Source organism: Ailuropoda melanoleuca, chromosome 3 (assembly GCF_002007445.2).
Source record: "Ailuropoda melanoleuca isolate Jingjing chromosome 3, ASM200744v2, whole genome shotgun sequence".
NCBI classification, from domain to species: Eukaryota; Metazoa; Chordata; class Mammalia; order Carnivora; family Ursidae; genus Ailuropoda; species Ailuropoda melanoleuca.
Window position 1 is genome coordinate 33,493,132 of NC_048220.1, and position 15,200 is coordinate 33,508,331.

General features: G+C 35.7%; 1 protein-coding gene across 1 annotated transcript in view; it reads left to right on the forward strand.

The window, feature by feature from the left end:
• Positions 1–15,200, forward strand: part of RBM27 (RNA binding motif protein 27) — an 85,467-nt gene that overhangs the window by 45,629 nt on the left and 24,638 nt on the right. The window contains exons 13-19 of the mRNA XM_011231636.3: positions 1,201–1,497; positions 3,147–3,287; positions 8,835–8,954; positions 9,882–9,956; positions 10,094–10,258; positions 11,442–11,546; positions 11,668–11,859. Coding sequence (XP_011229938.2) covers positions 1,201–1,497; positions 3,147–3,287; positions 8,835–8,954; positions 9,882–9,956; positions 10,094–10,258; positions 11,442–11,546; positions 11,668–11,859 — 1,095 coding nt within the window. The remainder of the gene's footprint in view (positions 1–1,200; positions 1,498–3,146; positions 3,288–8,834; positions 8,955–9,881; positions 9,957–10,093; positions 10,259–11,441; positions 11,547–11,667; positions 11,860–15,200) is intronic.

A 15,200-nucleotide genomic window follows, 5' to 3' on the forward strand; every position in this document is an offset into this window, starting at 1 on the left:
TGGGAGGGAGGTCATAAATCAGTCCCTAACAATAGGCCATAATTTATTTACTGTTCTTTGTTGTTGGGAATTTCTATTGTATTATTGCTTTATATAAAAACAATGCTGTGGTGAGCTTCCTTGTCATTGAACCTTCATTATTTTTTTATGATGCATTGCTGAATTAAAGGGAATTTTAAGACTTTTTATTTGAGCTGCCAAATTGTTCTCCAAAAGGGTTGTGCCAGGTGATACTCCCAAATGCACTGTATGAATCCTCATCAACACTGTAATATGGATCCATTAAAATTTTTTAGTCAGTTTCGTAAGTGAAAAATTACACTTGTTTTAATTTGCTTTTTTAAAATACGTTTTTTATATAGATCTTTTGCAGGTTTTATTTTTGGATGTGCCTGTTGTCTTTGCCCATTTTTTATGAAGGCATTTCCAATAGTGCTTTTCTAAGCCACTGCTTGTCATATGTTTGTTTTTTTTTTTTAAAGATTTTATTTATTTATGTGACAGAGATAGACAGCCAGCGAGAGAGGGAACACAGCAGGGGAGTGGGAGAGGAAGAAGCAGGCTCATAGCAGAGGAGCCTGATGTGGGGGCTCGATCCCATAACGCCGGGATCACGCCCTGAGCCGAAGGCAGACGCTTAACCGCTGTGCCACCCAGGCGCCCCTTGTCATATGTATTAAAAACAGTTTTTCCATTCATCATTCAGTTTAGGGCATATTTGGATTGACAGATTTTAAAATTTTATGTGGTAGAGTCTACTGTTCTTTGTCTTTATGGATCCTACTTTTATAGGTATGCATAAAAAGGTTTTCCAAACACTCAAATTATACAGATGTCCACCTTTTTTTCTTCTGTGTATTTATCAGGTGTTTTGTTTATTATTGTAAAATAGTTTCTTTTTCTGGATTTTATTTGAATGTAAGATATCTGGGAGGGATCTAACAACTTTTCCCCAAGTGGTTAGGTAACATTACTAGGATTATTTATTGAATTATCTAATATTCTTTTATATATCATTTTAGAAAATATGCATATTATCTTTTAGAGGGATGGAGAACTTTATTTACAAAGCATTCAGAATGGATTTCAGCAGGCTTTTCTCTACTTTTGAATTATTGACTTCTTCAGTAATTTATTTGCATTTACCTATTTGTTAATTTCTGTGGATTTTTTTGTTGATGCTTTTGTTTTTTCTTACAGGTTGCTTTTAAGGGAGATCCGGAAGCAGCACTCATCCAGTATCTTACCAATGAGGAGGCCAGGAAAGCCATTTCCAGCACTGAAGCAGTTCTAAACAACCGATTCATTCGAGTTCTGTGGCATAGAGAAAACAACGAGCAGCCAGCACTACAGTCTCCAACACAGCTACTCCTGCAGCAGCAGCAAACACTTAGTCACCTGTCACAACAGCACCATCATCTGCCACAGCACCTTCATCAGCAGCAGGTGCTGGTGGCCCAGTCTCCTCCCTCTACAGTACATGGGGGTATCCAGAAGGTAATCCACTGGTTCACAGAGGATGAGAGGTCCTCTAGTCCCATCCTCTATCTAGATCATTGTTTCTCAGTTTGGGTCCTTAGGTGATTTATGTTAAAGCCACTCAGTTTTATCTGCAGACAGTAGCATCTCTTCTCCTGAGAACTTACCAGACATGCAGTTTCTTGGACCTCACCCCACCTTACTCAGTCAGAATCACTGTGGTAGGGGCCTCAGCAAGCTCTCTGGATGATTCTAATGAACCGTAAAGTTGGACAAGTGCTGTTCTTCTATTGGAATTAATTACCTGGGTACAAATTCCTGGGCCTTATCTGCCCTAACTTATAGAGTCAGTCTCTAGAATATGAGACCCATAAATCTACATGTTTAAAGAAATACCCTTAGTGATTCTTCTCAACAGTAAAATGTAGTAACTGTCCACTACCAGACAACTCTGAATCTAGAACTTTTGCTTTGTTTTATGTTAGAATCAGTCATCCTTTTACCCACTCTTCTGTCTTAATTTTTCCATGTAGAAAACTCTTTTAAAAAGCTCTTAAAACTTTTAAAACTGAAATGTAAGCTCCAAGAAAATTGGGATTTTGTCTATTTTATTCATCCTGTTTTCCATGCCTAAAACAAGGCCTGGCATGTATTGCTTGTAATACACTTGAATGAATAGATGAAGGAAGGAAAGAACAAACTACCATGCACTAGAGCCATTCCAATATTGATGATAGTGATAACCTTTTCCTGGGTGTTCTCTTGTTTCAGTTAAATGCATTCAGATTTTTATAAAGGATTTCTTACCGTACATAGTCTTAAGTCCAGTCATCATCCTTTTTATTTGCACCTAAGCCTGAATTTCTTTTGTCTATGTCCCACTTCATGTTAGAACCCAAAGGCAAATGCTTCCTCTGGATGTTGACCAGGTGGTGTATAAAAGTGATACTGTCGGGGCGCCTGGGTAGCGCAGTCGTTAAGCGTCTGCCTTTGGCTCAGGGCGTGATCCCGACATTCCGGGATCGAGTCCCACATCAGGCTCCTCCACTGGGAGCCTGCTTCTTCCTCTCCCTCTCCCCTGCTGTGTTCCCTCTCTTGCTGGCTGTCTCTCTGTCACATAAATAAATAAAATCTTTAAAAAAAAAAAAAAGTGATTCTATCACCTTTGTGATCTATTAGACCCTGTTCTGTTATTGTTATAAGCTACCCTCAGTTAAAATCCCCAAATCCCTTAAAGGGAACATTTAAAAAATTATTAGAAATTTTTATCTGTATGAGTATATATAACATATAAGCATGCATATTTATCTGTATGAGCGTATATACATATATACATGCACCAAGCTACTATTATTGATGTAGGCTACCATCAGTTAAAACCCCCAAATCCCTTAAAGGGAACATTTAAAAAATTATTAGAAATTTTTATCTGTATGAGCATATATGTATGCATTTTGTTATGACATTTTTCAGACATCCATAGAAGTATGGATAATAGCAATCATTTATATATCTGCCACTTAAAAATAAAACCTTACAGATAATTGAAGCATCCTCCTTTCTCATTTCTTTATTTTATTCCCCATGGTAATCAGCCCCCTGAATTTGTATCATTCTTGGGAACTTTAAAAACTTTTACCACGTATGTGTTTATTTTGTGTGTGCAGATGATGAGTAAACCACAGACATCGGGCGCCTATGTTCTTAACAAAGTTCCTGTTAAACATCGTCTTGGACATGCAAGTGGTAACCAGAGTGATGCATCACACTTACTGAATCAGTCAGGTGGTGCTGGAGAGGATTGCCAGGTACGTATTTCTATGATCCTCAGATATATTTAAAGCTGGTCAGTGACACAGAGAAATTAAGAAATTGACTTTCATCCAAATTTGTAATGTCTTGTTTCTTCAATCAAGGTAAATGTGAGAGCTAACCTAAGTGTGGCAGGTATACTTCTCTAATTTCCATGATTCTGCCAGAAATAAGCTAGTTAAATTTTTTTTCCTATTCAAAGTGAAGTAGGAATTTGAGAATTTTAGCCGTTTGTTAACAGATGTCTTTCTTAGTCCATTTCTTTTGTTCTTTAAGTAAGAACATAATGAAGAAAATTCTGTCGTAATCAGAAGTCAAACTTTGGAATATATTAAGTAGTTTCTTTGCTTTTAGGAATATATCCGTACAGTGACTTTCCACAATGGTGATTATTTCAAAGAAGACCTGAAAATTTCTGAAAAAGAGCAAGGGGAGACTAGACCTATTAGACATTAAAAAATACTATGAAATCTGTATAACCATACTGGCACATGGATAGACCAATGGAACAGAATAAAAGATGAGAAATAGACTCACTTGAAAATAGGAATTTTTAGATGTCAAAACAGTATCTTAGGTCAATGGGGAAAGTATGGACTTTTTGGTAAATGGTGTTTGGGTAACTGGATAGCCAAATAGAAAATATAAAATTAGATCCATTTTAGGGGCGCCTGGGTGGCACAGCGGTTAAGCGTCTGCCTTCGGCTCAGGGCGTGATCCCTGCATTATAGGATCGAGCCCCACATCAGGCTCCTCCGCTATGAGCCTGCTGCTTCCTCTCCCACTCCCCCTGCTTGTGTTCCCTCTCTCGCTGGCTGTCTATCTCTGTCAAATAAATAAATAAAATCTTTAAAAAAAAAATTAGATCCATTTTAAAAATTACATAAACTAGGATAATTTCTGAAAAGATCTGAGATTTAGATGCCAATGGAAATGCTAAATGGTACAACCCCCATGAAAGCAAATTTGGCAGTGTCTGGCAAAATTATGTATGCATTTTTTCTAAACCAGTAATAATCCTCCTCAGAATGTATGCCAAAAGTACATTTGTTAAACTATGAAAAAATATACATACTAGGCTACTAATTGTAGACTCTTTATAATAGCAAAAGACTGGAAACAACCCAGATGTCCATCTGTAGGGGACTAGTTACTTAAAATGTGGTAGTACATTCATAGAACAGTGTATGTGCAACTTTACAATGGAATGAGTAGTATCTTCATATGAACCATGTAGTTATCATCAGGATATATTAGGTAAAAAAGTAAAATGGAACAAAACATAGTCAGCCCTGTTAGTCTAAACAAGTAGGTCCAATGAACACATATAAGTATTTGCTTATTAACAGAAACAAAAATTTCTTAAATTAACTAAAAAATTTTTTTTAATTCCTAAAATTTAAGTCTTGGTGGTTATGGCAAGGATAGAAGAAACTAGACAGCTTTGACTGTGTTTTGTTTTGGAGATTTGTCTTGGAACCATGTAAATGGTGAATGCAGTTATAAAATAAAATGAAAAAAGTCATCTCTAAAAATTAAAAAGAAAAATGAAACAAATGAACTAATGTTTGCATAAAGGTACTTTTAAACTGTTACTTGACTATATATTCTTAGTGAGATAAACCCTGAAGACAAAAAGCAATTTTTAAAAAATATTTATTTGAGAGAGAGAGAGTGTGCCTGAGCATGAGCAAATGGCAAGGAGGGGCAGGGAAAGGGAAAGCGAAACCCAAGCAGACTATGCACTGAGCATGGAGCCTGACTTGGGGCTAATTCCCATGACCCTAGATCACGACCTAAGCAGAAACCAAGAGTTGGACACGTAACCAACTGTACCACCCGGGTGCCCCACAAAAAGCAATTTCAAAAAGTATTTTTCAGCAATCATGTTGTTGCCAGTGTTGGTATTCTGAAACTGGTTTGTGAGCATTGTAGGATAAATCAAATGAAGGATTATATTGTTGTCACTGACAACTGAGATTCTTAGTGTGGTTGAAAAGAAGTGTACAGTAGGTGAGATAAGTAAAAACACTGTAGTCCTGCTTTGAATTGAAAGTATGGTTGATCCTTGAACAACGTGAATGTGAATTGTGCCAGGTCCACCTGAACATGGGTCTTTATTATTTATTTATCTACCTATTTATTTATTTATGGTTTTATTATGGTTTTATTTAAATTCAAGTTAGTTAACATACAGTGTATTATTAATTTCGGGGTAGGATAGTGATTCATCGGTTGCAGTTAACACCCATTGTTTATTACATCAAGCGCCCTTCTTGATGTCCATCACGCTGTTACCCCACCCCTTCACCCACCTCCCCTCCAGCCACCCTCAGTAGTTTAGAGTCTCTTATGATTTACTCCCTCTTTGTTTTTATACTATTTTATTTTTCCTTCCCTTTAGTATTCATCTGTTTTGTTTCTTAAATTCCACATATGAGTAAAATCATATTTGTCTTTCTCTGACTGACTTATTTTGCTTAGCATTATATATTCAAGTTCTTTCCACATTGTTCGAAATGGCAAGATTTCTTTTTTTTTTGGTGGCTGAGTGTGTGTGTGTATACACACAAACACACACACACACACACACACACATCTTTATCCATTCATCCATCAGTGGACATTTGGGCTCTTTTAAACATGGATTTTAAAGAAATTACAGTAAAGAGTGTAAATGTATTTTCTCTTATGATTTTCTAAACATTTTCTATAGCTTATGTTGTAAGAATACAGTATATAACATACAAAATATGTGTTCACTGTTCATGTTATCAGTAAGGCTTCTGGTCAACAGTAGGCTATTAAGTTTTGGGGGAATCAGAAGTTAAATATGTGAATTTTTGACTGTGGGGCAGGGGGTTAGCACCCCTTAACTCCTGAGTTGTTCAAGGATTAACTGTATTGATACAAATTCAGATACCATTTTATCTTAAAAAACAAATAAGCAATAAAAAAATTCTAGAACATTTCTTAATTCTGCTCACTGAAAAGATCTAGAAATAATAGTCTTCCCAAGGGTAATGACCCTCTGCCCCCTCCCAAGCACTCAGAGGAGCCAGGGGTTCTTGAAGAAATGGCTTTCCCCAGATCTGGGGCTGACAGTGTTCCAGATGACCCTAGAATATTTTATCCAGCCAGAAAATGAAGTTGTCAGAGATTTCTAGAGTCCTGTCAAAGAATGAGAAATTGTCATAAAGGTTCTAGATGTACTCACTAAAGGAAATTCTAGGATAGCAGAGCATGTTACCAGGGTATCATAGAATTCTGTGGCGAATACTGCAGGATGAGTAACATGGTTTCTTCAACAAACAATTTGCAAGGAAAAGAAAGCAATGGGAAATGAAATAGTATTAAAGGAGACTTTAAAGAGATATAACCAGTTGCAGTAGATGGACCTTAATAGATCCCATTCAAATGGGAAAAAATGTTTAGAAATTTATAATACAGTCTTAGGATGTGAATATCTAATCACATCTATCTTTTAAGTGTGATGATGGTATTGTGGTTATGTTTAAAAGGGGGGTCCTTACCTTTTAAAGATACAACTGAAATATTTACTGATAAAACAACATGATATGAATATGGAGTTGGGGATTTAAGTAAAACAAGATTATAGTAGTCTCCGCTTATCTGCAGGGGATACTTTCCAAGACCCCCAGTGGGTGCTTGACACCACAAATAGTACCAAACCCTAAATATATATACACTGTGTTTTTTCCTGTATATCCCTACCCAAAATAAAGTTTAATATAATAGGCACAATGAGATGAATAACAATAAAATGGAACAGTTCTAATAATATACTTTAATAAAAGAGAGGTCGCTCTCAAAATATTGTACTGTACTCATCCTTGTTCATGTGATGAAGTGAAATGATAAAATGCCTACATGATAAGGGAAAGTGAGGTGAATGATACAGGCATTGTGACGTAGTGTTAGGCTACTAATGACCTTCTGATGAGTCAGAGGGTCGTCTGTTTCCAGACCACAGTTGACCTCACGTAACTGAAACCATGGAAAGCCAAACTGGATAAGGGGGAACTACTGTGTTTTTTGTCCTGATAATTGTTGGTGCTTGGTGATAGATACATCAGATTGGTAGTACAACTCTTTTGTTTCAAAAATTCCATTATAAAAAGATACCAAAACAAAGACAATTACAGATTTTGGAAGTCAGACAGCCCCGACTAACTTGACCTGCCTCTTACTAGCTGTAGTAGATAACTCAGGAACATTGGTTTCCTTTTCAGTAAGTTGAGTTGCTGTGAGAATTGAAAATTTTCATGTTGGTAAAGCATGGTTACCTTTTCAATAAATTGAGTTTCTACGGGGATTGAAAAGTTTTGTGTTAGTGAAGCAAGGAAGGGGAAGTGTTTAATGCATACTAAGTGCTCAGTAATTTGTAGGTGTTGCCATTTTTAATAAATAATAACATGAATTTCAGCTCTGTAGGGTTCCTACAGTACTTCAGAGACTCTTGTGTAGTTAAAGTAGCTTAATTTTGAGGACAGTTAACTATTGTATGGTTGAGAGAAGTTTTGTATTTGGTTCTGAATATTTAATGATGTTTACACAATTGAATTTTCTGTGAATTTCTCAATTATATTCTGTGTCCTTTATATCATATATTTAATTAAAATATAAAAGGGGAGTGTATGTTAGGAAAGACTTGTACCAGAGAGATTGTACTGTATCATGTAGTTCTGCTATTCCTTAAGGGAAGACTAACTGGAGAGTGCTCTGTTCAGAAGGGGAAAGGAATCTAAATACCAAACCTGGCACAGTAGAGATGACCACTACTTTGCTCAGATCTGTGAGCTAACTACTTGTCTTATGTTTTATTATAAATTCATGTAGCATTTGATTAAATATAATAAGATTATGATTACAGAGTACCTTAATCCTGTGTTAGGTGATTTGGAGGGAGGGTTTAAGGAAACAGGAGTAATTCTGTGATCAGACGTCTTAATTAGTCTTAACCTAGAAGGAGGGAAAACTAGAAGGAGGCTAAAGCTGTAATGGGTAAAGAAGCTGCAGTCATTCCTGTTAGTCAGGTTAGAGAGATATTTAGTCGTTTTTACTGTTTAGATTATATTCCTCTTTTTTGTGTCTGTTCAGTCATGATTGTGGAGTGATCTTGTTTTTGTCTTGACCCATCCTGGTCCCAAAAGTGGCCTTGTTGGAGGTTGATACTCTGTGAAATTGTTTAACAGGACAGTAAGGCCTCACTCAGAGTAGTTGGCCAGCTCCTATATATAAGGGGCTGCAGTTCTTTTTCTCTCAATTAAAAAAATACAAAGAGAAGAGGAGTAATGTAATTGGATTCCAAAACACAACATTTTTGCTAAAATTAATTTTTGTTTTTATATTTGAGTGACAGTCGAATTTATGTATACATAAAAAACTCTCGTTTTGTAAATGAAGTTTTTAAATGTAAAAAAAATTTTAACTCCTGAAAAAAACCAAATACATGCAGTCTTTCTAAAAATTTACTTGAAAACGGTTCTAAAATTTAATTTAATTATATTTGTGTTTCATAGATATTTTCAGCTCCAGGCCATCCAAAAATGATTTACAGCTCCTCAAACTTAAAGACACCTTCAAAACTTTGTTCAGGGTCTAAATCTCATGATGTTCAAGAAGTTCTTAAAAAGAAGCAGGTAACAGCCTTGGTTCTAATTTCCTTAAAGAGGAAACGACCCATTGAATTCTTAAGTGATTATGTTAACCCATTCGACTAGTTCATGTTGTTATGGAACTACATTAAAATGTTTATTTAGCTGCTTCTTGATGCAGTGTACATTTGGGGGAAAAAAAAAAGATGAACAGACAAAAAACTATTTTGCAGTTGCCTTTCAGCACAAGGAAAGACTTTTTTCCATATAAAAATAAACAACACTGAGTTGTCCTGTTTGTTTTTCCTGCAAGGTAAAGAAGCAGAGAGTTTTATTTCATTATTTCCTCTTTTAATTCCTCTCTTGCTTTGTAAGTTAGACAGTGTTTCACATAAAGTAAAACATTTATGTAGTAATTATTCATATGACTCACTTCTGAGTTTCCTTACCTTTTTAGATTTAAACTTATATAAATGAGTTTTTCAAATAAAATAGATATTTATATGTATTGTCTGAGTATAATTGGAGATTTGATTAACAGAGAGGGGTGAGAGGCAATATTTTCTTGGCAAAAATCCATAGAATTTCTGATTTCTGTTCTCTTATCTTCGTCTCACATTTTTTAAACTTTAAACTTGAAAAATAAGTATTGGATTATTACATTGGAAAGTGAAAACAGCTCTTTTTTTTCATCATAAATATATTCACGTCATTCAAGTGAATATAAATGTCATAGATAGTGTTTAGCATTTTAAATATTTTTTAAAGTATAGTTATAAATATAAACTCTTATACAGAAAATATATTTAAAGGTTTCATCTCTGGTTTCAGCTGTTTTTTGATTAGGAGCAAAATTTTTCTTGTAAAGCATAGGGATGACCCAGAAGAAATGAGTTGGTCTTTTTTCAAATGCATGCAAATGTTGGCAAATTTCATTATCCGTTAGTAATTTTATTTAATCTCTTCATATAGGAAGCAATGAAGCTACAACAAGACATGAGGAAAAAGAGGCAAGAAGTGCTAGAAAAACAAATAGAATGCCAGAAGGTAAGACAAGAGCTCATTATTTGCCTGCTGGAGTTGATGGATACAATGGATTTTACAAAGATACGCTCATAGTAAAGTTTATAAGGGTTATTTATATTAAAATTTACTAAGCGTAGTTTTTCTTTTTTGTAATATAGATGCTAATATCTAAGCTAGAAAAGAACAAAAACATGAAACCAGAAGAGAGGGCAAACATAATGAAGACTTTGAAAGAGCTTGGTGAAAAGATCTCACAATTGAAAGATGAATTAAAAACATCTTCTGCAGTCTCCACACCATCTAAAGTAAAGACAAAAACAGAGGTATCTATTTGCATTTTCCATTCAGCATAGGATTGTTGAACATCTCTTTATGTGCTTGGCTCTTTGAAAGTACATTGGAACCCTTAGGTAGCTAATAGTCTTAATGGGGAGACAATTAGAGTAACTTTTTTTTTTAATGTTTCTATGTATTCTGTGTACTCTCTTTGAAAGAGGTGCTAATACCCTCTTTGAACAAAGATGTGTTTTTTAACTGGATTTTTAATTCCCTTTCCTGAAGATGAAATTGCTAAAGTGATGGCAAAAAAAAGAAAGGTGTATTTTCCTGTTTCATGAATTTTCTAATATTGTAGTACAGTGGAACCATCTTTTAATATACAGAAGGTATCATTGGCTTTATGTAGGTAAAAATGTGGCATTCTGTTGAAAAGATTAATCAGAAATTCTAGATCCACTTAAGTCTAATTTTGTTAATTGCCATTTGTTTCCTTACCCTGGGAGAATACTTGCTGTACACAGTGGTTCCATTATGCCACAGCTCTGAATGAAATTTTAGATTAATTTCTGGCCCTTTGAGAACTCAGAATAATAAATTTATCAGATATATAGAATGCAAATTTTTATGTACAACATTATAATACGTTTGAAATTCTCATTCTCTATTACTGGAGGAATATAAAGTAGTTCATCAAGATTGCTTTGAAAAAAATTTTTATAGAAATGCTCCCCAATTATAGAAGGAACACATACACGTTTTAAAAATTAAAGAGTATGTATGGGGGGGGGAATTCTCTCACAGTCATGCCATCTAAAGACGGATAGTTTGTCCCTCACATCAAAAAAAGAATGGCAATAGTTCAAATCTGAAAGCGATTATGTAGCTATTATTTATGTTTTTACCATTAATGAGTATTTCCTATGTATTTTGTCTGATTGTGTTTCATTTATGACTCTTTATTATTAGAAAACTATTCTCAGCTCCGTCTTCTCAGTTGACTGTTTCCAAGGTCTGATTTTTAGTCCATCTTAAGCAGTAATGCTGCTTATTATTTTTACTAATGTCAGTATACTCTCTGTGTGTTTTTGCACAGTTAACCTTCCCTAAAACACTCAGGTTTATTGCATCCTTTTATTCTCAGTATAATATTCTGAATAAGATCTTAGACGTTATCTAACAAATACTGTTTTTTTAACAAATACATTTTTACTCTTAATTTTTCCAAAGGCTCAGAAAGAACTATTAGATACTGAACTGGACCTTCACAAGAGGCTATCCTCAGGAGAAGACACAACAGAGTTGCGGAAAAAACTCAGTCAGTTACAGGTTGAGGTGAGGTTTAAGAGAAGTTACGCGCTACATTTAACACCTCAAATAATACTTTTTTCTTTCCTCTGTTTTCCAAGGTTAGAGTGACAGTGTATATTATATTCTACTTTTTGTTGTTATTCAGGCTGCACGATTAGGTATTTTACCTGTGGGTCGAGGAAAGACTATGTCCTCTCAAGGTCGAGGAAGAGGCAGAGGCCGTGGAGGAAGAGGAAGGGGCTCACTGAATCACATGGTGGTGGACCACCGCCCCAAAGCACTAACAGTTGGGGGATTCATTGAGGAGGAGAAAGATGAATTACTTCAGCATTTCTCAGTAAGTTTTTAAAGTAGACAGATGCCGACTTTAAAAGGACTGTATTCAGCATTTTCTTGCTGCATTCTGTGTAAGTGTCAAATGTCTTATAGATTAGAATATCAAGTTGTAAAAGGGGTATTAACAAATTCTTATTAATATATTTGAAGGTCAAGAAGCAGCTTATGCTTTGTAATTCCATAACACTCCGCATAAATGCGTTTGTAGTGACAAGTTGTTCCCAAGCAAATATTTGATTTTTTGTTTTTAGGGATATTACATGGTTTACCAGGTGTTTGTAGTCAGTAAGTGAAAATAATCTGGGACGAAGGCAGAATTCAAAGGAAGAATTTATTAGAATAAGAGACATGTATTGTTATATTCTGTATACAGTGGGAAACACTTAGATAAACATGCAAATAGAGATTTGTTACAGGTAACTGTCTTTAATTTGCTCCTTAAACAGAGTATATCCTCTTTCCACTCACTCATTCATTTAATAGAGTGTTACTTGTGCTAGAGTGTTTTCATACATGATCTCATTTAAATAACTATATAAAGTACATGTGAAATTCCATGTGTACAGATGAGAAAACAAAAGTTTAAAGCTTAAGAGTAAACCAGCCAAGATCATACAGTTAGTTAAGCGGCAAAACCAAGATAAAAATGCACACAGTTGACTGTTAACATCTGGAATCCCCACTCCTCAAACAGCTTTTTTGAGAGAAAACATTTTCAGACCTATTTATTTTTATTTTTATATTTTTTATATTTTTAGAGAGTGAGCAGGTGAGCATGAGTTGGGGGGAGGGGTAGAAGGAGAGGGGGAGAGAGAGAGAGAGAGAGAGAATCTCAAGCAGACTCCATGCCCAGTGCACCGCCCTACACAGGGCTCGATCCCACAACCGTGAGATCATGACCTGAGCTGGAATCAAGAGTTGGATGCTCGGGGCGCCTGGGTGGCTCAGTAGTTAAGGGTCTGCCTTCGGGTCAGGGAGTGATCCTAGGGTCCTGGGATCGAGCCCTGCATCAGGCTTCCTGCTCTGCTGGGAGCCTGCATCTTCCTCTTCCACTCCCCCTGCTTGTGTTCCCTCTCTCGCTGGCTGTCTCTCTCTCTCTGTCAAATGAATAAATAAAATCTTAAAAAAAAAAAAAAAAGAGTTGGACGCTCAACGGACTGAGAACTGCCCCCATTTTCAGCCCTATTACATGTTAAAGATGGTGAAGGAAATCTTAAAGAGTGAGACTTCACTGTCTCTTATTAGTATGATGCCCCTTAATCCTTTTTCACCCTGACGTTTAGAAGAATGGTGGGTTGTTAAAGTGTCCAGATTTGAGAGCTGTGTTGGCTGCAGTCTGTTCACTCTTGAGCCAGTTTCTTTGACCAGTCTGACCAATATATACATATTTTTTTGTAAACTGGGAGACTAGCTTTAAAAGTGACTTTTGAGTAAGTATTATGAGCAGCACTACACGTGTGCAGGGTATTCTTGTGGAGGCTGGGTGAATGTTGATTTTCTTTTGATGTTGAGTATATAAAATTAATATTTCCTTGCCAAATAAGTTGGGCATTTAGACCCATTATGAGCTGTGGTGAGGCAGTACTGAAGTAAAGCAGAATTGTTGTAAATTTGAATTTGCAAGAAGTTCTAGTTAAAAAAATGAGGTAATCTTTGTTAGGTGGGAGGCTGCGTGTTGAATCTTGAGGGTCTCTGGAGACGATATGTAGATTTTTAGCCCAGAACTCATGCTTACATGCATCTCTTTCCTTCCCATAAGTAGGATCATTCTAGAGCATATGATAACCAATTTTCATGTACATATATTGGATAAGTCTGAAATATGGCATTTGGTTTGTGGAAAGGGGCATGTCCAGGCATTTGGTTAAGGAGCAAACAAAGCCAATGGAGGTGAGGTAACTTCAAGAAGGAGACATTTCCATCAGTTTTGATGGTGTTTTGTTGTTTTTTTGTTTTAACATGGTGCTATTAGACAGGCTTGAGTACTACAAACACACCCTAGTAATGGATAATTGGGCAGTGCAGTATGCTTTCTTTGAAAGAACTACAGAAATATATATGCCTAGACAGTATTGTAAATAGATTTAGCAAACATAAAGGTAACTCTTCTTTGAGGTATTTTATATCCCACAAAGGCAAAAGTAAAATGGGTATTTTCAGTATTCTTTTACTCTCCTTAATGATTGTGAAAGGATCATGGATGAACCATATCTGTATGAAAAGATGGTAGATGGGTTTTAGTGAAGCTCTTTTGCAGTATGAGGACCTAATTCTGGAATCCTCCAGTTTATTCTTGTATCCAGTAATCTGTAAGAATTTATCATAAGGGAATTACGATTGTATGCAAGTAATAGCTATAAGGATGCTTAGTATAGCACTCTTTGTATTAGTAAAGAGGGAACAATCTAAATTCTCAGTGGCATTTGATATTGAAAGATATTGAAAATACCTTTTTAGGGGGTGCCTGGGTAGCGCGGTTGTTTAGCATCTGCCTTCGGCTCAGGGCGTGATCCCGGCGTTATGGGATTGAGCGCCACATTGGGCTACTCTGCTGGGAGCCTGCTTCTTCCTCTCCCACTCCCCTGCGGTGTTCCCTCTCTCTGGCTGTCTCTCTGTCACATAAATAAATAAAATCTTTAAAAAAAAAAAAAAGAAAATATCTTTTTTAAAGAATAATGACATGACAAACAGAGAAAGACAATTATATGGTNTCTGGCTGTCTCTCTGTCACATAAATAAATAAAATCTTTAAAAAAAAAAAAAAAGAAAATATCTTTTTTAAAGAATAATGACATGACAAACAGAGAAAGACAATTATCATATGGTTTCACTCATTTATGGAACATAAGAAATAGGAAGATCGGTAGGAGAAGGAAGGGAAGAATGAAGGGGGGGTAAACAGAAGGGCGAATGAACCATGAGAGACTGTGGACTCTGAGAAACAAACTGGGGGCTTCAGAGGGGAGGGGGGTGGGGGAATGGGATAGGCTGGTGATGGGTAGTAAGGAGGGCATGTATTGCATGATGCACTGGGTGTTATGCGCAACTAATGAATCATGGAACTTTACATCAGAAACCAGGGATGTACTGTATGGTGACTAACATAATATTATAAAAAAGTATTAAAAATTAAAAAAAGAAGAAAAATGACATGAGAAAATGCTCAGGATTGACTTTTAGGTTAAAAAAAGGTAAGATACAAGATTATACATAAACTTGGAATGAAAGTCTATTAAATTTATATTTCTGGGTTGGCAGAATTAAAGTATTTCATTTTTTTCTTTCTGAGGACCTATTTGCTTTCCAAATTAGTCTTTTTTTTTTTTTTTTTTTTAAGTTTTT